This window comes from Lonchura striata, chromosome 16 (assembly GCF_046129695.1).
Source record: "Lonchura striata isolate bLonStr1 chromosome 16, bLonStr1.mat, whole genome shotgun sequence".
In the NCBI taxonomy this organism is placed as follows: Eukaryota; Metazoa; Chordata; class Aves; order Passeriformes; family Estrildidae; genus Lonchura; species Lonchura striata.
Genome location: NC_134618.1, coordinates 2,533,831 through 2,561,732, shown reverse-complemented (window position 1 = coordinate 2,561,732; position 27,902 = coordinate 2,533,831). Strand labels below are relative to the sequence as shown.

The following is a 27,902-nucleotide window of genomic DNA, read 5'->3' as shown; positions in this document are numbered from 1 at the left end:
TAAATTCTAAGCAGTCCCGGAGTCCAGGTCCAGTGTTAGCTTCAAGTGACATCTTTTTTAAGTCTTGTACCTTGGTATTCCAATTCCTATGTGTTAAGGCACAGAAGGATTTTTCAGGTGAAGAAAACATGGCAACAAGAGAAGAGGCAAATGGAGTTTAAACCATGTGAGAGGTAGGTGAGAGAGCAGCTCAGACCTGCAGTGAGCCTTCATTTACCTCTGGGGTTTTTCAATAAAAACCTTGTGTCAGTGCAGCAAATGCCATAGACAAGAAGAACGGAGCTGAGGGAGAGACCTGGACAGAGTAAAAGGCAGCACAACCTCAAAATAGGTCTTTCAAGTGGAAGAACTCAAGCATAGTGTTACATTCAGAAACTCGAGAACAAATGTCAATTCATTTCATTCATAGTGCCAGGCCTCAGAGGAAGCAAGGGACAGGACAGTTCTTTTCTATCACTAAGATGATAAAACTGGGCTATGAATTTCATAGAGACAGAACCTTAGCAGAGGATCAGGCAATAGGGGATACATAAAAAGGCAGCTGTGAATGGAGGAAATAGCCCAGATGTACAAGATAGACAAGGTTGAAGGGAAGATATTTTGGAGGTATTTACAATTATTCACTGTCATCCCTATATGACTGCAACAGAAATACAGCTTCTGGGAATCCTGGTAAAGTTAAAAGCATGAAGAAATCAGAGACTTAAGAAGGCCAAGTTCAGCCTTTCTTCAGTGTGTTCTGCCATGTTTTTTCTCTTGACTTGCCTCCTGTGCAGGTAGTGGGGCTGGCACAGCTCCCTGTTCATGGAATTGCCATGGGGCAGTGCTGAGGTAGGTTTGGGAGGAGCTTCAGGGCTGCCTTCAACAGAAGATGTAGGACTGGCAGTGTTGACAGAAGAGTAGCCCGAGCTCCCCTCTGGGTTGGGATTCCTTGGGGTGAGATATGCCCCTGGCAGCTCCCCCTCCCCATGGGGTGCCCCAGAGCCATCCCACTCCCCAGGCAGGCTGTCCTCATCACTGGAGTCCTGGCCACAGTGCTCTGCAGGGTCCAAGTACAGCACTGTCACATCCAGGATCCCACTGGGGCTGGTCACTGCAGGATGGGAAAAGAGAAACCTTAGTTTGTCCCCATCCAGAACCAAGCAGGCACTCAGCACAGAGTCAAGCAGAAAAAAGCCAAGCAAGATTCAACCTTCTGTCTGCTTACAGCTGGAGGGCAGGGCACTAGGTTCACCCTCTATTCACACAGTGTCTTTTCTTCCCTCAGACTATTTGAATAGATACTAAGAGCTGCTAGAAAATGAGCAGCCAGGCCCAGGGTCAGCAAAACCTAATATCTAATTAGTGTTTCTAAGACAGTGGCTCATTCATCACATTTGGTACACTGCAAACAGCCTGACTTTGAAATGCTGAGCAAATACAAAACCCCTCATCATGTTCTGAAGCAGTGCAGAGAAATAACAGATAGATACCTCTGAGAGAGTTTAACAATTATAACCACGGGGGAAGGGGAAGAGTTTTTCCAACTGGTCTTCAGCTGAAAGTTTAGGCATCTGGTGCCTGAGAAACAGTTTTAAGCAAAAATGAAAAGAGGGGTTTAATCCTCTTGGCTGCTGTTTATAAGAATAAACTGCTCACCATCTCCTTCTCGCTCGCCTTCACTTTCCTGATCACCTTCATACCCAGAGCAGGAATCTAAACTCCAGTCAAGGAAGTTGTCCAGCAGACTTTCTTCCTGGGAGGACAGCTCTGCTGTGGGTGTAGTCACAAAGCTGCCTCTGTCATCCTGAATGCTGTCTTCCCTTCTCCTGTAGTAAAACACCCCAGAAATCACATGTTAAAATACAAGTATTTTCCAGCTCTTTTAACAGGTATGTCAAGATGGTGACAGGAAAATGAATTTTATTTAGGAATGAAACCTCAGGGTACCAGAGAGGAGGAAAGGGTCTGGCTGATCTTCAGAGCAGCTGACAGCCATGAGTTACACTCACCTTTTAGCTCTCTTTCCAGAGGGAGAGCTGAGGAAAGTCTGAATTTCCACTACATTCCTGTGCAAGGGACTGGGCTCTGGGTCCTTCTGTTTCACACCCAACAATGAACAGAGCTGGCTGTAACTCATAACCTAAAATATTAAATAGATTTAAAAAAAATCAAAGCACCTGTTAAGAATTAGACCAAGAGATTCTTATGAGAACTAAATAGCCAGGAGGACACTATTTATTTTCTAGGAGAAATCTATCCCAGTGTGTTCTTCCCATAGGCACTCAAACATCAGTTAAAGAGTCCCTGCAACTCAATTTTTAAACTCCCACTTTATTCACACAGCATGTCATGGGGCAGTAGCTCTGCTCTGGGTGACAGCCAGCAGCAGATGCAGCCACAGCTCACCCACCTGTTCTTTGCCGATTTCTTCATAGCGCTCATCTTCAAACCGCTGCTTTACTGCCATTAGGGACACCTGCCTGTAATCCTTTGGGGCATCATCATGGAAGCTGAAAAGAAAGATTGAAACCCCTATCTTACAATGGATTATATGAAACAGTATTAAGAAAACCTGCCAAATTAGGTAATTTTCCTCTGTCTCTCAGTGCTGTGCTAACAGAGCTGGTGTTTCAGCAGCTTCATCAGAACACCTGGTGGCTTCTAAACATGTGAGCATCTAATTCCTTTTCTGTCCCTGGTTTCTGTGACCCAGGGCCAGACCAGCTGGCAGAAATACAACAGCTGTCCCTGAACTGGACCTTAGTGCTTTGAGGCAGGGAAGAAGGCAGTTAACCAAAGGCCCCTCCTTCGCTGGGAAGGGCTAACCGTACAGGTGCAGCACATTTGCAAGAGCTGCAATCCAAGTACTCATGCATCCCTTCAAAGAGTCCCAAAACCATTACCACTTTTGGTGGAGGCTCAGCACGCAGGGCAAGAGGTCTTCTTGAGAGAAACCAGTGCACTCAGACAGCTGGGTGGTCCAGGGGTGTGCTGGAGAAGAGAGTACATATTCCTATATTGAATTATATATTCATGAAGTGTAGTAGCTCAGTAGCTAGTCAGCTTTCTTTTTTAATAGGATAACAATCATGTTATTTGCAAGCTTATATCTGTCCATAGTTTATTCAAGTTCACAACTGGCTTTAAGGATAGCTTTATCTGCCAAACTGATTTATACCTAATGATAGAAATCCTCAGTACCATTTAAATACAAAGCTTGCCTGATGCTGATGTTCTAGTATATCACTGCTATTAAGAGGTAAAACAGAATCAGAGAACCATGGAATGGTTTCAGTTGGAAGGGACTTCAAAGCCCATCTCATTCCACTCACTGCCATGGGCAGGGACACCTTCCACTATCCCAGCTTGCTCCAAACCTTATCTGACCTGGCCTTGGAGACTGCCAGGGATCCAGGGGCAGCCAAAGCTTCACTGGACAACCTGTGCCAGGGCCTCACCACCCTCACAGGAAAAAATTCCTTCCCAATATCCCATCTAACCCTGTCCTCTGGCAGTGGGAAGCCATTTCTCCTTGTCCTGTCTCTCTAGGCCCTTGTAAATAGGCTCTTGTCCATGTCTCCTGTCAGCTCCATTCAGATACTGGAAGGCCACAATTAGGTCACCCTGAAGCTTTTCTTCTCCAGGCTGAATAATCCCAATTCTCCCAGCCTTTCCTCATAGCAGAGCTGTTCCAGCCTTCTGATCATCTGGGTTGCCCAATACAGCCAAACAGACTGAACTTAGCTCTTCATTCTAACTTCTTATACCTGTCCCCCTCTTCTCCACCCTTGTCTCCACCTCCCCCAGCCAAGTGACTGGGACATCTTGTCTAAAGACAAACTAACACCCAAAAACCCCCAAAAAATCTCCCTAGAAAGACAAGGCAGACTGGCACTCTGTGCTTGAGGTAAGATTGGTTACCTTGCCCATGCAGCATCTTGGCCAGCAGCAGTGCAGCAGCAGCCAGCTGGGCTGGGGAATACACACTGAGGCTCGTGTTCAGGAGGGACAGCTCACAGATGAAGCTGTAAAGGTGAAGAGTTCTTCTCTCCAGCAAGACAATGCTTGACAGAACTTCTTTGTAGTCCAAAATGGTGGGTATCTAGTGCAGAAAGGAGAACAGAGGTTGGAAATACAGGACCAGGAGAAAGTGTTTTAGAACAGCTGTTTCCAGGTGATGGGTTTTGTTTGTTTGGTGCTTTTTTGTTTAATGACTACATTGACATCACTGCATTCTCCAGTAATAGAATAAATGGCCTCTCAAGTTTTAATCTCTACAGAAGGCAGAGGGGTCTGTATCTGCATGCTCTGAGACATGCACAGGCTCCACAGTTTTTGAGAACACTGACCTAAACCTCCAACTCAGGAACTGCTACAGCCTGACTTGAAGAGCAGCCCAAGGGGGGCCGGGGGCAGGGGGGGGGGGAATATTTCATCCACTTTCTAAACTCACCCTTATCTTTCCTTCTAAGGCAGAAATGATCTCACCCATCATTCTGACCAACTCTTCATATTTGTAGGAGTTGTCTGTCAGCCACACAGCTTCCCGTATCGTCAGCATCTCTTTGCTGATGAAACTGTAATGTTAATATAAAGTTAGCTCCAGCAGAAAGGGGATTTGTGCACTTACAGCAGATAACTGCACCCACAATGACAAGAGTTAAACAACTTCACAAAGTATTTTCCTAGATAAACCAGCAAAGAAAGAATTACAGCTCTTTATTTCACCTGTAAGATGGAACCACCTACTAGAACATTCCTAATTTGGAATGTTCTTCCTAATACAAAATAAATTCTTGGCTGTGAGAGTGGTGAGGCCTTGTCACAGGTTGCCCAGAGCAGCTGTGGCTGCCCCTGGATCCTTGGAAGTGTGCAGGGCCAGGCTGGACAGGGCTTGGAAGCATCCTGGGATAGTGGAAGGCGTCCCTGTCCATGGCAGGGAGTGGAATGATATGATCTTTAAGGTCACTTCTAACCCAATCCAGTCTGTGATTCTCTGATCCTAATTCTTCACCTATAAAGCCTCACCTAGATTCAAGATATTAAGGAAATTAACACAGAAGGATAATCTTCCACCACACCATGCAGTTCATCCGAGTGTACACAAGCTCAGCTATGGAACACTGCTGCTCTTACTCTTTTCCAGATTTCTCATGGTGTCAAAGACTCCAGTTGCTGAAGGAATACATTTAGAGCACTTCACAACTATGACCATGTGTTTAAATAAGGAAAAAAGCTTCAAGGAACTACCTTTTCTGCCTCATTTACAGAGTCTGTGTTTGTAAACACAGTTAAACAGCAGTCAAATCAGAAGAAAGTCTTAAGAGCCTTTCCAGTATTACAAGCAAGGGATGGGGTTGGGGAAGAAGTTTGAGCTGCAGGAAAGAATTTGGAAGTTCATAATGATCACCTCTGCTCACCAGCCAGAACCCTCACCGTGTGCAAATGACCATGCAGGCTATCCCCAAAAGCTGGAGCCGAGCACGAGGCACAGGTCTCAGCGTCAAATAACGGTCCACACATCCCACTGTCATGTGAAGGCACAGGCTAGAAAAGTCCTTCATGGTAGCCACTTCCACCAGCCAATCCACCAGGATATACCTAGAACAGGAAGAGAGACTTAAGGAAGAACTTGGGAAATGGTGTCCCATACCATGACATCCAACGGAGAATGAGCCAGGCCAAGCAGAGCAGTGACAAGTGTTCCTGAGATGCCTCCCAAGAGTAGAGCCAGCTCCCTAAAGTGGGGTTGCGGCTGCACTGGATTCCCCTGCAGCCCTCCTGAAAAATCTGCCTGCTCCATCCCCTCCCTGCACACCAACACACACAGTGTGGGGAATAAACAGGACTGGAGATGTGTGTGTGGTCACAGAGCCATGATCCTATTGCCATTACAGAGCCACAGTGGGACACCCAGGTGGCTGGAATGCTGCCATGGATGTAATGTACTTTTTTAGGAAAGCAATGCCAGCAAGGGAAGTGGTGGAGCTGCCCTACATGTGAGAGAACAACTGGAATGTATTGAGATCTGCCTAGGGAAGGACACAGAACTCATCCGTAAGGATTAAGGGGCAGATGACACTGCTGCGGGTGTTTATTCAGGAAAAGGAAGTCAACAGGGGCTTTGGACAAGGCCTGAAGTGACAGGACAAGGGAGAATGGCTTCATACTGACAGATGGCAGGGCTAGATGGGATATTGGGAAGAAATTCTTCCCTGTGAGGGCCATGAGGCCCTGGCACAGGTTGCCTAGAGAAAATGTAGAAGGATTGTAGAGATGTACAGGGAAATAGGGAATAGTTTCTTCTGTGGGGCCTCACTCCTGGATCCAAGTTCCTACCTCATTATTTCATTCATTCCTTTCTGCACAGTGAAGATGCTTTGCTTGCTGATAGGAAGGGAAGCTTGAAAGATTTGAGAAACCATTTCCCTGGAAGATTTTGCTTCTAATCCTAGTTGGTTTCCAGTCCCACAAGCTTTGGCTAAAGCTATCTGTAGTAGAGAGAATACAAAAGAAAGTATGCTTATTTTACCAAATGCAAACTAAGGCAGCAGAAGACAGTTCTCTGTTTTTCCTGCTGAAAACACTGAACATGGTAAACTACTTGAACTGGTAGTTCTTAGTTTGGTTTAAATGTTGAGCACACAGATTATTTGGGGCCAGGCTTCTAAGTTCATCAAAAGATGCATCTTTATTCTACCACAGTGTGCTGCAATTTCCCAAAGAAGAGAATCTGCAGAATAGATGCAGATATGCACATAAAGACAACACTCAGTGTTGTCTGCTTCTAAAAGAGAAGCAGGTCCTGCTTCTAAAAAGAGAAATTTAAACTTACAATGGCAGCACAAAAAGGACCAAATAAAGACTGCTTTCCTGGGAAAACTCAAGTCTTACCTGTGCTTCCCAGCAGCCCTTGGCTGCGTAGTCTCGTAGCTTCCTGAGACTTTGGAGGTATCTGCCAGGATCCGACATCTACAGAGAGGAACACAAACAGGTGTAAAAACCCACAGCCTTTACACAACAAACAGAAGAATTGTAGCACCAGTATCCAGAGAAAAACACTGCCTGGAGGTACATCTATTATTTCAGCAACAAGTCTGTTCCTTACCATGACACCACTTTTTTTAAGAACCTTTTTTCAGTTCTTGCCCAAGGTCTCACAGGAAACGAGAGCATTGACTCAGGATTCCAAGGGGACAGCTTTGGCAGATTTATTAATGACAAGGCAGAAGCCTCCCCCTCCTGCTCCCCAGAGCCCTGGGATCACTGGCCAGCAGTGCCCAGGCCTTCAGCAGTGTTGGAGTAAAGCAACTTCTGTGGCACCTTGGCTACAACTGCTCGCAGCCTCATTTCAAACACCCAGGCAGACACCAGAGCTCACTTCAGTGAGTTCTTAGCACCCTCCTGTTTATGATGGAGGTAAGCTCTGAGGGACAGCAATTCCTTTCTGAGGATATTCCTTGAAGATAACAGAGATCCAGAAGTTAGTGTGAAAGTTGTTTGGAGACAAAAAATTACTACTTACAGCAGCTTTTCTGTTGTTTTCCCAGAGGAGGTAGGAGCTGATTAAACAACCCTGTTTTGATGATTCTTCAAGCATTTCAAGGGATTCTTTCTTTTTTCCTTCATCCTAAAAAGAAAAGGCATATATTGGTATTCTTTCTGTCCAGACAACTGGATGCCTTAACACTTCAGAAGCTATGGAACACTGTGGTAAAGCTACAGAGCAGAATCCATCCCTTGGGAATGCCCTTCAGCCTCTGAGGAATGCTCCCCCATCCATTCAGTGCTGCCATTTGCAGATGCAGGCTCTGAGGGCAGTTAGTGCTTTTCCTCAGCCAGACAAATGCTTTTTGGCTTGCTTGCCACTGAAGGCTTCTCATTTTATTTTTTGTTTTGCTGAACATACTGCAAGCCCATGATTAAGCCAAAATTAATTTCACCGTTTGTACAATTCAACAAAGTAAGTTAATAATGTTCCTTTAAACAACCAGTAAATTAAACTCGTGAGAACAGAAACTCCAGGGACCCATGAGGAGTAAAAGCATCTGGTTGATTTATGTTTTTAATCAAAGTAAACAGCATTAGCATCACCAGAAAAAAAATCCAAATCCAAACCCATCACATCAGAAATACTGCTCACCTCGAAGAAATTCAAAACCTTTGCCAAGCTGTGGAGAATAGATCCTTTCTGAGCCTGAAGAAAGCAGCAAGATAAAGTATTGTTAAACCACAGTAATTCTTGCTAGTAATTTCAGACTATAATTTTGGTTTATCTTTCAATCAGTCTTCCCCCTTGCTTTTCTCTATGTTTTGTTATCCCTGAGATAGCACTGAACCTCTCCAAAGAGACAGTTCAAGCCTCTAGCACTCATTATCTATCATGTGATGTTTGGCAATAAATACAATAAATGACTGAGTCACAGTAATTGAAACAACAAGAGCACAGGAGGCTCCCTAGGGAAACAAAAGTATTTTTTCCAAAGTAGCAAGATGCAGTTACTGACATAGGGTAAGAAGAAGGCAGAAAGAAACCTGACCTTGTCAAGCTGACACTCTGCCTTGAGACTCTCATAGACCACAGCTTTACAGCAGCTTCCAGAGAAGGACCAGGGAGGACGGATGAACAGCCAGATAAAGGGGACTGCACACACATTCAGGTGCTCTGCCAAGCTGAAGTAGTGAGATGCCTTTATTCCGTTCACTTCTGCACGTCCGTGGCCCGTGATGGACACTGAACCAGAGAGAAAGCCAGGAATCAAGTGGAGTTTGTTCACAATGCCTGCTTGGCATTCAGTCAGGCCAAGACAGACAAGAGGAAACAATGAGGAAAAGGTTGAACTGTCTCTCATTTAGAGCCTTAGAAATCATGGAGGTTGCTAAAGAAGAAAAATCTTACTACAGTCAGGCTTTAGGAAGACATAACCTAAGTTGGGGGGTTCATTCTGCAAATACCAACTGCCAGGACCCTGTGTGAGGAGGCTCCTCCTGTCACTTGTCAGGTCCTTTTGATACATTTATCCCACTACCAAAGTAGTTCACAAGTTTGCAGTGGATAACTCCTAACCCTGAATTGCCAGGCTGTATCCTGCCCCATCACTGAACACATGGCAGCTTCGTGGCCAGTGCCTAAGCAGAGCAATGTAAAACTTCCTTGTGCTATGCCACGTTCCCCAAAGCCCCAGGACAAGCTCCCACACTTACGGCCTTCATTGTACAGGTACGCCAAGCTCAACTTCACAGCAGCTTCAAAGTTACCACTTTCAGCAGCCCTGAAGGGCAGACAGAGAAAGCACTGGAGGTTAAAATCCTTCCTAGCACCAGAATCTCCAGTTTGGTCCTTGTGCCCTCAAGGACATCCATCAAAACATCAAGCCCTTGTATTCCTCCCTCCCCAGCTGTTGTGCACATACTGGTCTGCCTCAAAAAGAAGTGACACTCAGAAGCAAAACCATTATCATGGCATTTAAACATGTTAAAGAAATCTCTGACACCAATGGATCCCCTTCAAAACAGATGGATAAAAAGATGTTCCTCATATTTTTAAAGCAGATTTATTGTTGCTGTTTCAAACTTTGTTACTGAAATTCACTTGTTTTTCAATACACTGGTTTGCACAAGAAGTGACCAAGCCAACTTAGACTTAGAAACAGGATTATTTTCTAGAACCCCTGACCCCACACGTTCATTCACATGGGAGCACCAGAAAGTGGTTTTAAGGAATGTGTTACATTCCAATCTGGAATATTAATGCCTGTGAAGACAACTTTGGTATATGCAATAGGCCCTGCTCTGGTTAAAGAGACAGCAGTGATCAGCTGTAGCTTAGATCTCAAATCACATGTTTTTTCATTTCCAAAGCAAATATTTCCCCTCTTTGTACAACTCAGATCCCCCAATTACACTGAGGACTGATTAGAACAGTTAATCTTCCTTCAAACGTCCTCTTCTAAAAGGCCAGACAAATTTGATGTTTGACACTTACCTTTCAAACATCCTCAGATGGTTTGGAGATGGCCACAGGTCTTGGAAACTTGCATGTGCCCAAACACTGGAATGATTATCCACAAGGTATTTAAGATGTGAGTGCACCTGCAGGGAGGGAACACAAAATAATGATTAACAAAATAAAAGGAACAACAGAAAAACAGGTCTTTGCAATCTTATTTTAGAGAAGTAACTAATTCGTCACAAGTTATGTTTAACTTGTTGCCTGCCTCATAACCAGTAAGGCAAGAGATGCCAAACCAAACCCATTTGTTCAGCCACAGTAATCTGGCAGGACAATTACCACAGAAAAGGAACAAAAAGCAGTCAAATACTGCTGCTACTCTTAACTTGAGCAGTGAGAAATGAAAGTCCCTGGGACAGCAAAAATCTCAACCTTGCAGGCACTCTTTGGGTTTCTTCAGGCTCTGTGACATGAGAAGCCTGTTCTGTGTGCAGTCCAGGCTCCTGGAGGCAGAGCTGAGCACTGAGCCTGGCAGAGGGGAAGCTGCAGCACTTACAGCTCTGACTGAGAGGATGTCTGCAGCAGGGAGGCCCTTCAGGATGTGAAACAGAACATCCTCGGGGAGGTTCAAGAATGTCAGGACTCGAGGCCGTTTTATTACCCTTCTCTTTGAAGGGAAAGAAAAACATCTGGAACATCTACAGTGAACCACTGGAAAAGAGAAACACAGGACACCTCAGTTAGTGAGAGCATAAAGGCAAAAAGGTACTACATAGTATTACATATATACACAGGTGTTCACTTGAGCACCTCTTCACTGCAGTGCAGGACACTGCAAACACATTAACCAGGGATATATACCTCATACCTCATTATGCCACAGAGCAGAAAGGGCTTGTTCAAATTGGTTAATGAAGCCAAGAGACTCAGAAGGGGTGGCTCAAGCTCAAGTGCTCTTCACCAAGAGCCCCTCTGAGCCCTGACTCCTGTGACCGTGTTTAGTAGCAGCAAACAGTTCAGCTGTCCCTGTTCAGTAGTAACAAATAGTTTAGCTGACACTACTGTCAATGCATTTACCTCCCCCATGCCCCAACTTTTCCTTCTCAACTGACAGCAGTCTCTGGAACACAACCAGAGATATTAGGAAGACAACCAAACCTACTCAAGCCTATCTTTCCAAGCAGTTGCTACCAGGGGTGCTAATGGAAGACCCATTGCCTATATCTTCTGGAATATTATTTCAGTGCAATATTTATAGAAATACACACAAACACACATATATATGTATACAAAATGTACTATCCTCAGCAGTATTATTGCCATGAAAATGAAATAGACACCCAAACTGGGATGCCAGTTCAGCCTATATGAGCATCCAAATAGGGACCAGGGTGTAGATGAGCAACTCAGTGAAAACTCCATTTCTATAGACAGTATGTGGCACAGGTTGATTTCAAATATGTTGCTTCACGAAACCAGAGCGGTTTAGGCTGCAAGAGAGAACTCTGGGTGTCACCCAGTTCAGCTGTCCCGCCAAGTGGGGCAGGACCACATCCAGGTAGGTTTGAGCAACTCCAAGGATGTGGATCCCACAATTGCTCTGGCCAATCAATTACCATAGTTCAGGCATTCTTACAGTAAAAAAACACTTTCTCTGCCTCTTGAATGGGGCTTCCTGCACAGTCCTGCGCACGCTGCAAACTCACAGACGCCCGAGATGTTATCCCACGCGCAATACACATCTTGACCCCTTGGCTTTGAGGGCAGGCGCGCTTAGGCACAGCCGCCAGGCACAGCCACGGACGCCGTGGTCGCGGAAGGGCTGAGGCACGGCCCCGGCGGGGAGCACCGCACGGGCAGAGCCGGTCCCGAGCACCCACCGGGCCGGGCCGGGCCGGGCCGGACCGGGCCGGGCCGCCCCCGCCGCGTTTGAATTTGGGCGCGAAGCCGTTGGCCCGGCTCCAAAGCCCACTGCCGGTCCTTTAGCCCAGGCTCGGAGTATTCCGGTAACCCCCGCCCTCAGATCCCTCAGGAGGCGCCCGGCAGGCAGAACCCGCTCTGGAGCCGCCCCTCAGCGCAGGAAGGCCCGGGAAACAGCAGCACCCGCGGAGGCCGCGGGCAGAGCCGCACTCACCGCCCGCCTTCATCGTGGCGTGTCCGCGGGGACCGCGCGGACGGACACAGCGCCCTGCCCGGCTCGGAGAGAGCGGCCCGGGCGTAGGAGGGACCGGAGAGCCGCGGGCGGGCGGGGCCCGCGGGGCTGGCACGCCCCGCTCGCGGCGCGGGCGCGCCCAGTGGGCGCCGGGAGCGGCGGGAGCCCCGCCCGCCAGGCCCGCCCGCCGCGCCACCACCCCGCCCACCGCCCGCGCGCACTTGTTTTAAACACAGCAGCCTCTCTCATTGGCCAGGAGGCCGATGGGGGCGGGGCCGTTCCCGCCCCGCGCGCTGTGATTGGTCGGCGAGGATGCGAATTCGAATCGGGGCAGTTGGCGGTTCAAACCTGTGGCGCAGCAGCGCATGCGCGGGCGGCACGGCGCCCCCTGTCGTGCGGGGCGGTGCAGTGGGGCGGGGCCGCGGCGCTTCCCTCACGGGGCTGCCGCTGCGCTCCCGCAGTCTCGTTACGCCGGGCCGGCGGCGGCTGTGGGGCACGGCGGCGGCCCCGGCTCCCCCCGGGGACCAGGAGTCTCTTCTCTCTCAGCCGTCCCTGCTGGTGCTTTGTCGCTCACAGTCACCTACACTTAGCCGAGGCTGCCTCGCCAAGGGAGCTGTTGAGGGGAGCAGTGGGGGCTTATTACTGCCTAATGATTTCCACCTTGAACATGCAGCGCCTGAGGGTGTCCGTGCTGGAGCTAAAGCATCGCGGAGGTGGTTGCGTGTCCCAGGCCGGCCTGGGGTAACCTGCCGGACAGCAGCTCTGCAGAGAAGGCTCTGGGGGTCACAACTGTCCCTGACCAGCCTTGTGTCCTGGGGCCAAGGTGGGGGATCCCGGGCTGGGAAGGGCACTGCCAGCAGGTCCGGGATGGGGTCCTGCCCACCTCTTCAGCCCTGCTGAGGCTCATCTGGAATGCTGTGTCCAGTTCTGGGCTCCTCAGGACAGGATGGACATGAAGATCCTGGAGTGAGTGTAGAACCATAGAATGAAAGGGACCTGAAGAACCATCCAGTTCCACTCCCTGCCATGGGCAGGGATGCCTTCCACTATCTCAGGTTGTTCCAACCCCTGTCCAGACTGGACTTGAACACTTGGAGAGATGGGGTGGCCACAGCTTTTCTGGGCAGCCTGTGCCAGGGCTCATCTTGACAGCCAAGAATTTCTTCCTAATCAGCTAACCTTATCAGTGTGAAGCCATCCCCTCTTGTCCTCTCTTTCCAGGCCTGTGTCCCAGATACCTCTCCAATTGTCTTGAAGGCCCCTTAAATACTGGAAGGGGCTCTAAGGTCTCCCTGGAGCCTTCTCCAGGCTGAACACCCCCAGCTCTCCCAGCCTGGCTCCAGAGCAAGAGGGTTCCAGCTCTTGCAGCATCTCCATTGCTTCCTATGGACCTGCTCCAGCAGGTCCACAGAGGGAAGGTGATAAAGGGACTGGAGCATCTCCCTGCTGAGGAAAGGCTGAGGGAGCTGGGGCTGTTCGGCCTCAAGAGGACACACAGCTGAGAGTGGCCCTCATCTATATCTGTCAGTGTCTGCAGGGAGAGGTCAGAGCATAAGAGGGGGGTCCAGCACAAAAGGCAATGGGCAAAAAGTAAAGTACAGGATATTCCACCTGAACATGAGAAAGAACTTTTCTGTGCATGTGACTGAGCACTAAAGAGACTCCCCAGAGAGGGGGTGGACTCTCCCTCGGTGGAGATAATCAAAACCCACCTGGACACGATCCTATGTCATGGGACCCTTCTTGAGCAGGGAGGTGGGACCATTTGATCCACTGTGGTCTTTTACAGCCTGAACCATTCCATGATTCCTGCTGGGGGAAGGAGCCAGGGTCTGCCTGGACAGAGTCTGTTTCTGATGTCCTGAGCTGCAACCTTGCCCCATCCCTTCCCAGCACACCTCTGTTCCTGGCCTTCTGTGGGGGTGAGGGGGAATTAGGCAAACAATTGGGAATCGAAGTTCAAACCTCAGTACGGGATTCAGAGGAAAGGCAAAGGGCAGAGTGGGACAAGGAGGTGTATTGAAAAGACTGGCAGGCAAACAAAACAATGTAGGGAAAAGCAGATATCGAGTTAGTTCGGCTGAAGACTTTTCTGAATTTTAAGACTCATAAGACTTAAAAGCAGTGAGAAGAGGAGCTCTTGTTTTATAGAACAGGAAATGTCTGCACCCCAATTACTGGTGGCTGGAAACTTTCCCAGCATTGTACCTTGAATAAACATCATCAGTCCCGGCAGAGCTGAGGTTTCTTCATGCTAGCGTGTATGAGATTTGTTTGAAGATTTTACCAGCACTTCTCATTGTTAGAACATGAACTTCTGAATGCTTCTCTGCACCCGCACCCTTTCACCTGCGAGGGGTTGGAATAGCTTTGAAATCTCAATAGAGATCTCATTTTATGGTTGGGGAGGCTGAGCTTGAGTAGCCTGATGGCTTCTCTGAGCCCACCCCACAGCGCTGGCCACGCTGGACCTTTCACCTCCTGCACTGTCCCCCAGTCCCATGAGGTGACCCCTGAGGGAGGAGCAACTGTGGACAGTCTTTCTCCTGTGCAGCCCCACCTCCACTTCCATCTGTGAAACTGTGTCATGTTCCTGGGAGCGCAGCAGCTGCCAGCATGGCAAACTGACACCAGGAGCACAGGGAATATTTAGATTCTTTTAATTGAGAAGCAATTTTGAGTTAAAAAGTTAATCATGCTGTCAGCTTCTGTTCCTCATTTTTTCTCCCCCTCACAGCTGTTTCTGTCAACTAAAAATAAATTGAACCAGCAAACAAAATGTGAATAATCAGCTGCCTACAGAGATTTCAGATCCCAGCAAGAGATCCCAGCTCCTTGGGTGATCTGCAGTGCAGAGTCATCTCAGGTAGATCCCATTCTTCCCAAACATGACAGCAGAAGAGGAAGGCAGGGCATGGAGAGGGTTATATTTGAGGGACAGGAATAACCAAAACTTAAGTGGGCACTGGGAGGTGGGAGGTGAGATTCTCAGCAGCAGTACATCTTGGCCTGATTTGTTCTTTCCTGAATAGGATGGCAGGACCTCCAGGTGGTTTTATCACTGACAGACAAGCCGGAGCAGAGGCTGACGGGTGTGAAGTGGGACTTGTGTTACCTGAACACAGCCATCTGACTCCGCTGAGCCTGTGCCTTGTAACCCCTGCTCAGAGGCGGCAGGCAGGGCAGGAGCGGGACCTGCACATTCACCAACGCGCAGCCAGTGCTGGGTGGGATACGCCATCCTAAACACACCTGCACCAATTGGGAAGCCTCTACACATCGAAGAGTCAGTCACTACAGAGGAGAAGGCAGATTTGTGCATGTTTTAATCTGTATTGCCAAGTCTTGAGCTGGATTTCAGTTTAGAGAGGGACTTTTCACAACGGGGAAAGGCCTTAAGCCATTCTTAAGCCTTGTCCTATCACTGTCCTTATCACACACCTGTGAGGGTGCCGAGGCCTGTTGCTGTCGAGGCAGGACGGGAATGAAGAACTCTGACTCAGAAGGCTGTTGAGAGTAATACTCTGATTTATTCAAAATACACCGCTCTTTTATACAGAGCTTCCCAAGGACCAAATCCATTGGTTCTGAAGTGAAAACAACCCACCACCATTGGTGCAGAGTGCTTGACACACAGTGATAGAACTTAACTATAAACAATGTGAAAAACAAGAGAGATAAAGAATTACTTACATTCTTTCCCAGCATTTTCCCAGGCTTTTTGCCTGGCTAGAAACTCTCCATTTCTTTCTTTGACTGAATCTGAGACCCACAGAGGCCCTGGCACAGGTTGCCCAGAGCAGCTGTGGCTGCCCCATCCCTGGCAGTGTTCAAGGCCAGCTTGAAGAGATCTTGGGGCCACCTGGGATAGTGGAAGGTGTCCCTACCCATGAAATGGGATGAGCTTTAAGGTCCCTTCAACCCAAACCATTCTGGGATTCAATGATTTCCTATATATGCCTTTTCCTCCACTGAAGAGCCTGCAGAGTGTTGTGTTTCTCCTCAATCCAAATGGCTCCTCATTTCCTTCTCTTCTGCTAGCTCTGGAACTGAAGGTAAATACAACAAAGACATTTTATTTGCCTTGATTGCTGTGATTAAGCAAAACTCAACACAGGTGTAACACTTACTCATGGTTCTGCCAAACCTGGGATTCTCTGGGGGCAAGAGTTGTTACCAGCTCCAGTTTCACTCAAGGTGTTGATCCCTCTTCTGAAGAGATCCAAGGGCCTGAGACCATGGAATCTAAGCAAGACATCCAACAGCAATATTCTCCTAGGAAAACTGAAAATTTGTTCAAAATATCTCTTAGCCAGGAAATATCAGCTCCACTTTCACAAATCCATGTGAGAAAGATGTTCATTGCTACACACATCATTGCTCACTTGCTGCCTCTGCCAATTCAGCCTTTAAAGCCTCTTCAGGCATGTGTGAAAATGTCTCCTATTTTTCCACTCAATTTGTATATTGTGATCAGATTCAAATGTGCAGATTTTAAGGAAAGAGCAAAGATAAAGAATTTCAGTCAAATAGGTTTTTGAGAGTGATATAAACAAAGATCAATGTAGCACCCCTTCTACAAAAAGCTGTATTTAGACATTTGGAGTGTTCAGTATGGTGAAAAAGATTCAGACAAGCACCTGAACGCTGGAGATTGTGTTACACACCATTGCAAAAGTAATTTCATTTATATAGACAGTGAAATGATATCTGCCTCATTGCACAGCAGAGCTTTGTGATTTGCAGAGGTTTTTTGCCCAGATTAACACTGTCCAAGATAGTTCCAGAACTGAAAACAAAATGCCTACATAGGAGGGCTATGTAGTTACACACCATTGCAAAAGGGCTATGTAGTTACACACCATGGCAAAAGTAATTTCATTTATATAGACAGTGAAATGATATCTGCCTCATTGCACAGCAGAGCTGTGTGATTTGCAGAGGTTTTTTGCCCAGATTAACACTGTCCAAGATAGTTCCAGAACTGAAAACAAAAGGGCTACATAGAAGTTAATCAGCCAAGCTGAAACCTGATAATAATTAGGTGAGCTGCAGCAATGTCCCAGCTATGCTGCCTTCAGGATCCAGCACTTCTGCAGGGCCTGACTTGATGCTGTCATGGCCTGCAGGTGCCTGAGGCTTGGGGGAAAAGCGAGGAACAGGGAGCAACTTCATTACAATTTGTACATGGTCTGTGATTACTCAATCAATGAACATGAGAGTTTTATATTAGAACGGCCCAAGAATGTGTTCTAACAGTTGTAAAGTGGTGTCTTTCCTGCAGATCAGAGGGCAAACAAAAGCAATCTGGGCCATTTCCTGCATGAAAGGCTCAAAAGCTCCATGAATGCACCTGGTAAATCACTCTCTGCTGGAGTGATGAGAGGGGAGGAGGAACAATTTTCTTTTGAAAGAGTCAATTCTTGGTTTAAATATTTCTACCAGTCCTAGTAATTTCTGTTCTCCTTTTTAAAGAGTGAGATAATTCAGCTCTTTATTACACCCTTAGCACAATGTAATGACAACTGGGCTGGAGAGGGAAATTGCTCTTCAAGGGAGAAAAGAGCTCCTGCAAATTTGAAAGTCTAATTGTGAATTCGGTAGAGGTGTTTGTCTTAGGTCCCAGTTTAGCAACTATGGCTAAAGTTTCATGTCAGGACATCTCAGCAAATTCTGTGATGGCCACAGCCATATCCTTTCAGAATAATGTGCAATCGCTCTATTTTACAATCATACTAACATTTATTAACAGTACTGTGAAGCTGCAAATCAGCAGTGAAGATCTGGACATCTGTCTATCTTCATCCTTTCTCCAAACTGTTTCTCTCTCAGAAGGAAGCAAACATGCCACGAGTGAAACCTTTACCTTGCAAATTAGGAAATGGAACTACCACGAGGTGGCATCAAACACATGTGATGGGACATAGAACTTTGCGTTTTGGGACATTTTTCCAATTTCAGGACATCTCAGGGTATGACTCTTAACCCAAAAGGGTTGCACGGATATTTTAGGAGGAGCTCTAGTTTCACGAGTCTTCTTCGTGCTTAGTGCTGCTGTGTGTAATTTGACTGCCTTCTATGAGTAGTACATGAACAGGGATCAGGCAATTTGCATGAAGTATGCTAATGCAGTGCTTTCCAAAATCCAGGCTGGCTCCACCAAGGAAGAGGCAAGGGTGAACATGGCTTTTAGGAATGAATCATTTAGCAGAAGTGTCATGCAGCAAGTTTCTTTTTCCCAAAAAGAGGGCTGCGGGTTCTGCTGGTGCTCTCTGCCACCTGCCACTGAAGGCTCAGCCCAGAAGGTGAAATCAGCACGTGGCACCCTGAGCCAGCTCACAGATGTGTGCTTGACCCGTGTGAAGGCCTGGTCCTGGCAGGGTGTGTGACAGGGTAGAGCCCCGGAGCCGTGTGGGAGGTGGTGATGGCCCAGGAGGACTCCTGGGGGTACTGCAGGACCCAGCGTCACACTGCACAATGCACACTCAGCAAGGGGGGACTGGGAGTGGGGAAAGTGCAGTGCTGCTGCAGGAAACCCATGAAAAAGGGAGCATGAGGAGTAATCCTAATGGCCCACAGGACCTGACCGCTTTGTGGCTGTGGTGGAGTGGGTGAAAGCAGTGCCTTGGCTCAGCTGAGGTCCAGTGCCAACCCACCAGCTGTGATGGCCAGACACAGCTTGGGCATCCCCAGGAAAGCTGTGGAGCAGTGACTCTTCTCCAGAGGTTCTGAGGTGAATCCCAAAGGTTCTGAAGTAAGTTCTGGAGGTTCAGTGACTTCACTGTCAGCCCAGGCCTTTCCCATCCCCTAGCTGGTTCCATGTCTTCACTTTGGGGGTCTCTCAGCAGGGCAGCTTTTACTTTCACTCCATTTAAGTGGAAGCTTATCCCCTCCTCAGCCAGAGAACACAGAATTTGGCCAACTTCTAAACAATATCAGATTCTCTTTAAAACCTCAAACTTTAAACATTTGAGAAGTACTACTTCCTAAATACCCTACACTTCTGTGGGAGTGAGGCACCTGGAGCAGAGTAACTGTGAGACAGGATTCCAGGAGGCAGGGAGGGGAAGCAGAGATTTATCTGCCAGACAAGCACTGGCTATCATAGCATGGAGCCAATGGCTCTCAATGTTACCAGACTTTCTCCTTCCAAGCTCTTCCTGATATGAGACATTCAGTTTATACTTTTAATTTATTAATTATTTTTATTTATTTATCTTTTTGTGCCATGTTTACTTGAGGCAGATCCTCAGCACCCTAGAGGCTGAGGTGCCAGGAAGGAGCTGTTGGGCCCATGATAGCCAAAGCCACTGACACTGCTGGGTAAGGTAAGCAATAAATTGGCTCTTGTCTGTGTGAGCACTTCTTTCCTACAGGTCCTTAAATGCCACTAAAAAGGACTGGCCTCACAACTTCAGGAAAATTCTTCAGAATGAAAAGCCCCTGGATACCTCTATAGCCTTTTTACATGTTATCCTCTCAAAACAAAGGGATTGTGAGCTGGATCTTCCTTATCTTTCAAGGCTGAAAGCACAACTTCCCTTCTTGCATAAACCCATCCCTTGAGGACTTCTTGCCTCCTCCCTTGCTTGGGAACTCCTCACTTTGTCCCTCCACCACAGGAATTAGAGGCACCGCATCTTTCTATTTCCACCTCATCCTCCAAAAGACTTAGTTTCTTTTTGCTTTCTTTCCCCACAGTTAGGGAAGCACAACCCTGGTTCCTGTTGGGATGGTGTGGGAACATGGGATAAAGGGGACACCTGGATCACTGGGCTCAGTTCCCCAATGTACACAGCACCCATCTACTAGGTTTACTTCAGGATAGACCCTGCAGCTTCTTCACTGCACATCCTGTGGCACTATGGGCAATGGAAAAGTCTTCAGGACGTTGCTGTGTGTTTTATAGGTACAGGTAGAAAATGAAAACTTAGAAAGTAAAAACCAGGTACTTAACTCCTGTATGCACAGGGGGTTACAAGAGAGATGGATGGGATGGGATGGGATGGGATGGGATGGGATGGGATGGGATGGGATGGGATGGGATGGGATGGGATGGGATGGGATGGGATGGGATGGGATGGGATGGGATGGGATGAACTTTAAGGTCCCTTCCAACCCAAACCATTCCATGATTCTGTGCCTGGTGCTTGCAGGCCACACCACAGCTCAGTGGTTCCCAGCAGCTCTGGGTCCTTGGGAAGCCCATGTGAAATCTTGGAATCAAATAATGAATAACATCATTCCAGCTGAAGCTGTTTGCCATGATTAGCTCCACACAAGTGACTGAAGGAACCGCTGGGTTCCAGCTCTCGGTCTGCACCACTCCTTAGGCTCAGCCCCCTTGTGCTGCTGAACCCTTACAGCCAAGCACTAATTCATGGCAGACTGTGGCATTCTGTGTCACCCCAAGTTCTGGGACATGTCAAGGAATACTGTCCCAGTTCCATGGTTCCATGCTAATTACACTTAATACTGGGTGTAGGGTTGTTTTTATTTCCTGTAAAGAACAGAATGTTTGCAAAAGAGGAGAGTGAGAATGACAACTGTGTACACATTTCACATTTTTCTAGTATTATTTCTCCTCCAGAGAAGAACAGAGGTGTTATTAATAATTACCTTGCCAAGTTTCTGAATTGATATTTTGAAATTAGCTGTGTATATAATTTAGGAACCACAGGCAAGGGAGAAAATGTGCTTTCAATTGAATTTGAAATGGGTGGAGAGTTGCTGATGCAGTGAGATAAATGCTGGCAATTCTGGAAGGCTAAAGCTGAGTGAAGAAAGCTGTAAAACAGACATCTTGCAGATTTTGTGAAGTCGGAGGCAACTCAAGGACTTGGGAAGTGAAAGGAGATGCAGGTGGGGGAGACAGGCAGAATCCATGCAGGTGAAGTCCTTAATCTGGGATGGAGAAGGCATTTACATGGGGCTGAGCATCATGAGGTTGTGTCTCTGCAGAGGCCAGACACAAGAGCTGAGGCATGAGAGGTTTCAGGTTGGAAGGAGGGAGGGAGGCTGCAATGACTGAGATGCCTGGCAAGCCTGTTTTTGCTTAGGTAGAAGCAGAGCTTGCAAGGCACTGCAAGGAGTAAGTCTTTGAAAACATGCATTCAGCATGTGAAGGGTGCGAGGTGAATTTTGGGGTAGTAGAGGTATCGGGAAATTTCGTCATGACTCTTGTCATCTCTGACCTCCTACAGAACTAAGCTCCTGTTTTAAAACAGAGGAAAAGAATGAGCTGTTGAGACATTACAATTCCAGCCTCTCCAGCCGTGACTCAGTGTTGCAATGTCTGCGTGAGCCTCCCTTCACTCTACCCGAAAAAAGGTCTCAGAAGGAGAAATTGTGTAGAGTTACTGTTGACTCTCTGTAACTCAAGCAACACTAAATCTCTTTCCTGCAACAGACAAAATCCCTTTAAAGCCCTGTCCTTGGCTACCCTTACATCGGAGGTTTCTCTTCTTGCCTGTATCCCAGCACAAACTGCTCAGTAGCAGGACTGGTATTCATTTATCGCAGCAAACCCATCTCTGCCAGCCTTAGACCTGGTGCTGCAAATGTTCTTGAGTGTTTTCTGCCTCCTGCCTACCAGTCTTATCAAAGGACAGGCAACAAATGGGTGACAGAAACTCCTGGGTGTACACCACAACTGCTGGCCAGCTGAAGTCACAGAAAAGCTTAATAGTCATAAAGCAACCATTTAATAAAGACCAAGTACCACACATTAGAAAATGTGGCATTTCCAGCCAGCAGACCCCCAGCCCTGGGGACCTCATGATCCCTCAGAGCCTGAGTGGCCTATGTGTAAAGATCTCTGGAGCTGCCCATGGTGCCTTCCCTCCTGGCCTGCACCCATGGCTTTCATAACATATGGATCATTTTCCAGGATGTAGGTCTCCAAACAGAGCTGCCTCACTTCCTCAGGGTTTACCTGTCTGGATCCAAGGCCAGCTCTGGTGTGGGCGTGCATATCCCAAATCTGTGATTGGGGTGCTGTGAGGGCAGGGCAGTGAGAAGCCTTGTGGTGTCTTCAGAGCTGCCTTTAAGCTCAGGCTCCTGTCCTTGGGGCCACTGCACGAGCCACATCCCAGCCAAGGCCACACTCCAGTGTGTCTCTCTGGTTTGGTCCCTGGCCTCTGATGAACTTCTTGCCTTGACCTTGGGCCAGGTCCTACTGCATGAAGAGATGCTGTGCTCTCCCTTCTCCAACAGACAGGGTTTTCTCTGCAGTAGCATCTGTCAGCATGGAGTCTGGCCAGTGATGAGAAGGCTGGAGCACAATCTCCCATGACCTGACTTGGATTAAACACAGCCCCGCCAGGCTGAGCCCTGTAAACAAGGCAGCTTCCAAGGAGCTCCCAGTGGTGCATCTGTACTTCTTGTGAAATCTAAGCCTCAAAGCCCTGCGCACACACGGCATGAAGACGTCAGTCACTTCCCAGGCTCAGCTTCAGTAAAGAACAAATTTATGCACAGCTATGACGGAAATTCATTTCCCTGAGATTTGCAGCGCCAGAATTTCATGGTGTCTCCTGTTACAGTTCAGTGGCAATTTTACAAGGTAGATCTTTAGAGATTTGGATTCATAATATAAAAGAGAAGTGGAATATGAAAGGTGGAAGAGTATCTTCTAAGCTCTCTGCAGACTGAAGAAGCTGCTTTCTCTCATGTCACTTGTCTCTTGCAAATACCTAATGACATGCATTAAATACAGGTCCAGATCATCAAATGTATTTTCCCAAATGCCATTGATTTTCTTTATGAAACCATGACTGTTTTCTTTGTACTGTGCTTCTCTACACAGCAAACTTTGCAGAAATGTAGTAAAGACTCTGGCTGCTGAATCTAATTGCATGAGAATGAATCATTAGCACATTTCTAAACAGTTTAACTAGAACAGAAAACAGAATCAAGCTATAAGACCATTATCTGATTAATTAGAAGGGCAAGGTTCAAGAATTAGTCTGGAAAAAGTTTCCCGTATGAATTCTTTTGCAATGGGAAGTTAACGATTGTGTAGCAAAATCAAATTGGGCAACCTCTGACAAAATTATTTGCAATTGCTTGGGCTTTGTTTTGTTAGTCTTTCTTTCAATTTGGGATGAATTATCTGTTTGTTATTTTGAATATAATAATTTTCAGACACAGCTGTAAGCAGAGGGAGAAATTGTAACTCACCCTGTGTTCCACGAGGCAGCAAAAAGTCTGTGCCACTGTGGGACACTGTCGGTTTCTTTGCTGTTGGTTAATTACAACATAAAAAGTTGGAATTAATACAAAACCTTTCTCTCTCCATCCCAGTTGCCTTTGTTTCCGTGTGCTTCCCAAATCGTCTCTGAGAAGGTGTAAGCAAAATGTGTCCTGCACTGAGAGGCACCACTGACTCTGTACCAGCTATGGCAGTGGCTAGAATCTAGGACAGAAGAGAAGAACTAATTCTGTATTCAATGGATATTTCTTAGTCTTCTCTAATGGATCAGTGTGGAGCTTCCCACATGAAGATTCAAAACACAAGGTGTGTACACCTGGGCAGCCTTTGGTGAGGATGTGGGACCCCACAAGGTGATGGGATGGGTGCAGGTGATGTTCTTCTGCCTTTGAGGCTTTTTAGCTTTTATACAGCTGACCTTTGTGCTGTAATGACATCTCCTAGATTCCATCAGCTTGGAGCTGCTGTGCTCACAGAGGAAACTCTGGATTTGCCCTGCCTGAATCGATGCAGCAGAGCAAACCTCAGCCAGGAGCAGAGAACTTGTGGGAGCTCCTACCTGGCACAGCCTCTCTAAAATACAAGCAGTGCCAGGGCTGGTGGGGCTGTGCTGGGGGCTTGCATGAGCTCCTGCTTCCAGCAGCACTTCTCCAAGATCCAGCCTTTGTCACTCCCCGGCACAAACAGGTGGGAAGGCAGAGCTCCAAGGAGGAGAAACTTCTTAGCAATTCTTTCTTCAACAGCTATTATCTTCAGGAGTGGATGAACACTGATCTGTGAAGAAAACACAGCCAGCAGATCTGGTTGATGCTTGTCAGTCACCCAAATCAGCTTTGGGTTTTCCAGCCTGTTCTTGGTCACGGGATTAGATTGTAGTGCTGGTGATGCAGCACCTGAGCCACTCAGCTGTGCAGCTGAGGTGTCACTCACAATCCTGACAAAATCTCATGACGTGGTAAAGATACTCAAGTTAGATGGCAGGAGCTATTCCATCTCCTTTCTGCCACAAACAAAGCAGTGGAGGCCACCACAGAAGGCACAGTCTATGTACAGAGGGCTGAGCAGAAGTCCCAAAACTCCCTGGTTGTTTGAAAGCCAGCCTTGTAAAACTGCCTTTTCCTTGCACGGCCTGACAAAGCTGGGGAAGGGGCACAGCAAGGGGGAAGGGGGGCACTGACTGCATGGATTGCATGAGCCAGAGCCCTGCAGGAGACTGCCTGTGGGTCAGGTACTGCCACTGCAAGGAGATGTGCATTTTCTAAGCAAGAAATCTGTCATCCTCCAACACGGCTTGTTTGTACTCGGGAAAGTAGGCTTTGGGTGTATTTTCTGTGCATGCATCCTATCACACTGAGGAACTTACTGACTGGTCCTCACTCTCCCTCCAGCAGATCAATCCCCACCAAGTCTCATCTGTTCAGATGCCACAAAGGCTCAGGATGAGGCCTATTTCCACCTCCCAAATCCCTGCTGAATAGGTGAGTGAAATTTTAACTTTATTCCATGATGACCGTGATGAGAATGAAGAACTAACACTCACCCAGCCTACATTCAGACCTTAATTAAACCTAACCTGAGTCTTGGTGCCCACTGGTCCTGGTGGAGCCAGCAATGAAGGGTCTGGTATGTGGATCACACACTGTGTGGGTGTACCACCAAGACAGACCCCATTTTTTAGGCTCCAAATGCATAAAGTGGGGTGAATTCAGGCAAAAGGGACATCCTTGATGTTGGAAATAAGATCTGCAGCAGGCAGCCACAGGCTGGTAACTCAGCTGTGGAACTGCCTTTCTTCTTGGTCTAGTGTAAGTTAAATTTAAAGTTAAATTTTTGCTCCTGCAAAATCACACTCCTACTGTATTTCTGTTGTTGGCATTACAGTAGCCCTGAGTGGTTGTTGCTGTGTGTGAGGCCCCTCATGTTTCAGGTTCTGCACCAGCGCTGTGAATTGGCTCCTGCCAGAAGCGTGTGCTCACTTGGCACTGCATGGCAACGTGATAAATCCAAAAAAATTGTGTCCAGGTAGTCATAGACACCAAGTTCGAAGATAACATTTTCCAGTTTCTACTGTAAATCGAGATAATTTTTAACATCCTGTGAAACCAAACATTTGCAAGGAGCCTTGGTGTGAGAAAAGGAAGTTATGATATGCTTGTAATTGCATTTCTGGCTTTATGAGCTATAAAATTACCGGTGATTTCTGTAAGTGGGCTGAGGGTGTAACAGAAGAAGCTTGAACAAGCAGATCGGAAGAGACCAGCATGGGAATGTGTTCAAAGAGCTGCTGTGGGCTCAGCCCAGGTGTGTGTCACTGCCAGGAATACACCAAGCACGGTGCAAGGGCCAGGCTCTGTCCCAGGAATCTGCAACCCAACACCGGCAAACTCGAGCCAGGACATCAGCGAGGAGGAAGGGGAGTGTGTCTGCAGCAGGAAGGAAGAGCAATAAGCACAGATGCAGAAGCCAAACGGTTGGTGGAAGACATTGGGAAACAGGGAGTGACTGGAGAAGAGAGGACAGGATGGAAAAGAGGCAGCCTGCAGGACAGCAAGAGGAGACAGGAACAGACAGTGAGAAGGAAAGTAAGCTCTAATTAAATTTTTAGTATTATTCCTTGTGGATTGGGGCACACACCCACTGTGTCGAGGCCTACAAGACTCAGCCCACACCAGGTGTGGCACACTAGGAAAGCTCTGTACTTCTCCCAGCCAGCCCAGCTGCACCTCTCTGCGATCCTGAACCCTTCCTGGTAGCACCAGGAGGGTAAAGAGTCAGGCCAAACCTCTGAATGTGCCTTCCTGGCATTGCCCCAGTGCTCCAGCAGATCCACAGTAAAACTATTACCCTCTGCTGGTATCTGTCCTCAATAATTAGCAAATTTCATTTTCTTTGTGGTAATGCTGTAACTGAGTGAGCTGGAAACATTCCCAGAGAGAGAAGTAAACTGTATTCTGAAGACATTTATTTTAATTGCTTTATGAGGCGCCCGCAGAAAATGACACTAAGTTGTCTCTGAAGAGGCAGAGTTAAAGTGTGGGAGTTTCTTCTGCTAAAGAGGCACCTCACACTGAATCTCTGACAGGTCCACTTTGCCTCTAATGGGCTTCTTCACGCTGCTGTACGCTCTTTGTGGAAGACTGATGGTTTGATTTTCTGCTCTTCATCTCTAATGATGGTTAGTCAGCTTCACTTGGACTTCTCCAAATTGAGATAAGAGCAAAGATGCCAGGAATCCAGGTGATCTCAGAGAAGGTCTCCAAGGGATAAAGCTTTCCTGATGGGGTTTCAAGATATCAACCTGAAACCATTTCCAAGAAGAAAACTGCAGGGAAGGAAAATTAAAAAAAAAAAAAAAAAAAAAAGAAACAGTGGAAGAACAAAAAGTTAAGAAGGAAAGCTTCAAATGCTCTGGAGTGGGCACTGGACTGGCAGGACCCCCGTGAGGATGTGGCAGCAGAACTCCTGGACTGTAATTACAAAATAAATATGGCTTTTCAGGGCAGTCATAGGCCCAGGCTAGGTGGAGAAAACAGAGAATAAATTTCTGGAAACTTTGGTTTGCCAGTGACCAAGGTGGGTGAAGAAGCTGTGGCCTCTTACAGTACTCTGGGCTGTGCTGGGGAACCACAAGTGACCCACCCCAGGCTGTGAGAGGAGCCAGAAGTCATCAGTCTCCCAGGAGCCCTCCCTTGAGCATGACACAGACCCAAAGTACCAAACCTCACATCCAGGGCTTCAGAGTCTGGTTTAAGTACTCAAAGGGAGCAGTAACTTTGTGAACCAGCTTTCCTTCACTGAACAGTCTCTCCATAACCACAGCCAGTACAGATAAAGTTCCAAAAAATGTGTTAAAGTCATCAGCTTAAGATTGGGTGAGGAAGTTATCCAGTCCCTCGTGCTTATCCATCAAAGCCCAGCACTACACTCCATTAGCCTTTATGAAACACACAGGGGCTGTGTATGTAGAGAAGATGGTAATTATAATTTAATAAAAGCTTTAATTGTAATTTTTTTGACTACAGATTTTTTATTCACTGTCAAGAAGGTTGCCTGCTCCTGTATTTGTGGAGAACAGTTTTTATCTCCTCCTTCCCAGGAAAATGTTTAGCATGAGCAACAACTGCTTGGATCTCTACAGCTCCTCTCTGCATCAGAACACAAGGTGTTTGTGTGTGTGTGTTTGCATGAGGAGAACCATCAGATTTAGGTGTTTCCAGGCTCTCTGCACCACTCTGCACCTTCAGGTGCACAGCAAAGCTGTTTCAGGAGCCAGCAGACCTTCCTCCTGCCTCATCTGACCTCAGACGGGTTCATTGATGTTGCTGCTGACTTGCACTTCAGCACTTGCTTTGCTCAAATCTTGCAGTCCCAGAGGTGAGGTGAGCTGGCCCTGACTGGCAGCCAGGTGCCAACAAAGCCATCAGTCCCCTCCTCAGATGGACAGGGGAGAGCAAATACAATGACACGCTCATGGGTTCAGATAAGGTCAGGGAGAGATCACCCATCAATTAGTGTCACAGGCAAAATAGACCAAACCTTTCAAATTAGTTTAATTTATTACCAATTAAATCAGAGTAGGATAATGAGAAATTAAACTAAATCTT

General features: G+C 47.2%; 1 protein-coding gene across 1 annotated transcript; it reads right to left on the bottom strand.

Annotated features, from left to right (window-relative positions):
- Window positions 1–542: 542 nt before the first annotated feature.
- CCNF (cyclin F) lies at window positions 543–12,134 on the bottom strand. The gene is made up of 17 exons (XM_021529648.3): window positions 12,069–12,134; window positions 10,491–10,645; window positions 9,968–10,074; window positions 9,187–9,254; window positions 8,523–8,716; window positions 8,126–8,179; window positions 7,508–7,612; window positions 6,877–6,954; window positions 6,322–6,473; window positions 5,419–5,583; window positions 4,436–4,559; window positions 3,904–4,084; window positions 2,886–2,973; window positions 2,393–2,492; window positions 1,992–2,122; window positions 1,639–1,808; window positions 543–1,093 (listed from the first exon to the last, which is right to left on the bottom strand). Exons 1-17 carry the CDS (start codon window positions 12,079–12,081, stop codon window positions 696–698), a joined length of 2,283 nt encoding a protein of 760 aa, XP_021385323.1. The 5' UTR covers window positions 12,082–12,134; the 3' UTR covers window positions 543–695.
- Window positions 12,135–27,902: the final 15,768 nt, after the last annotated feature.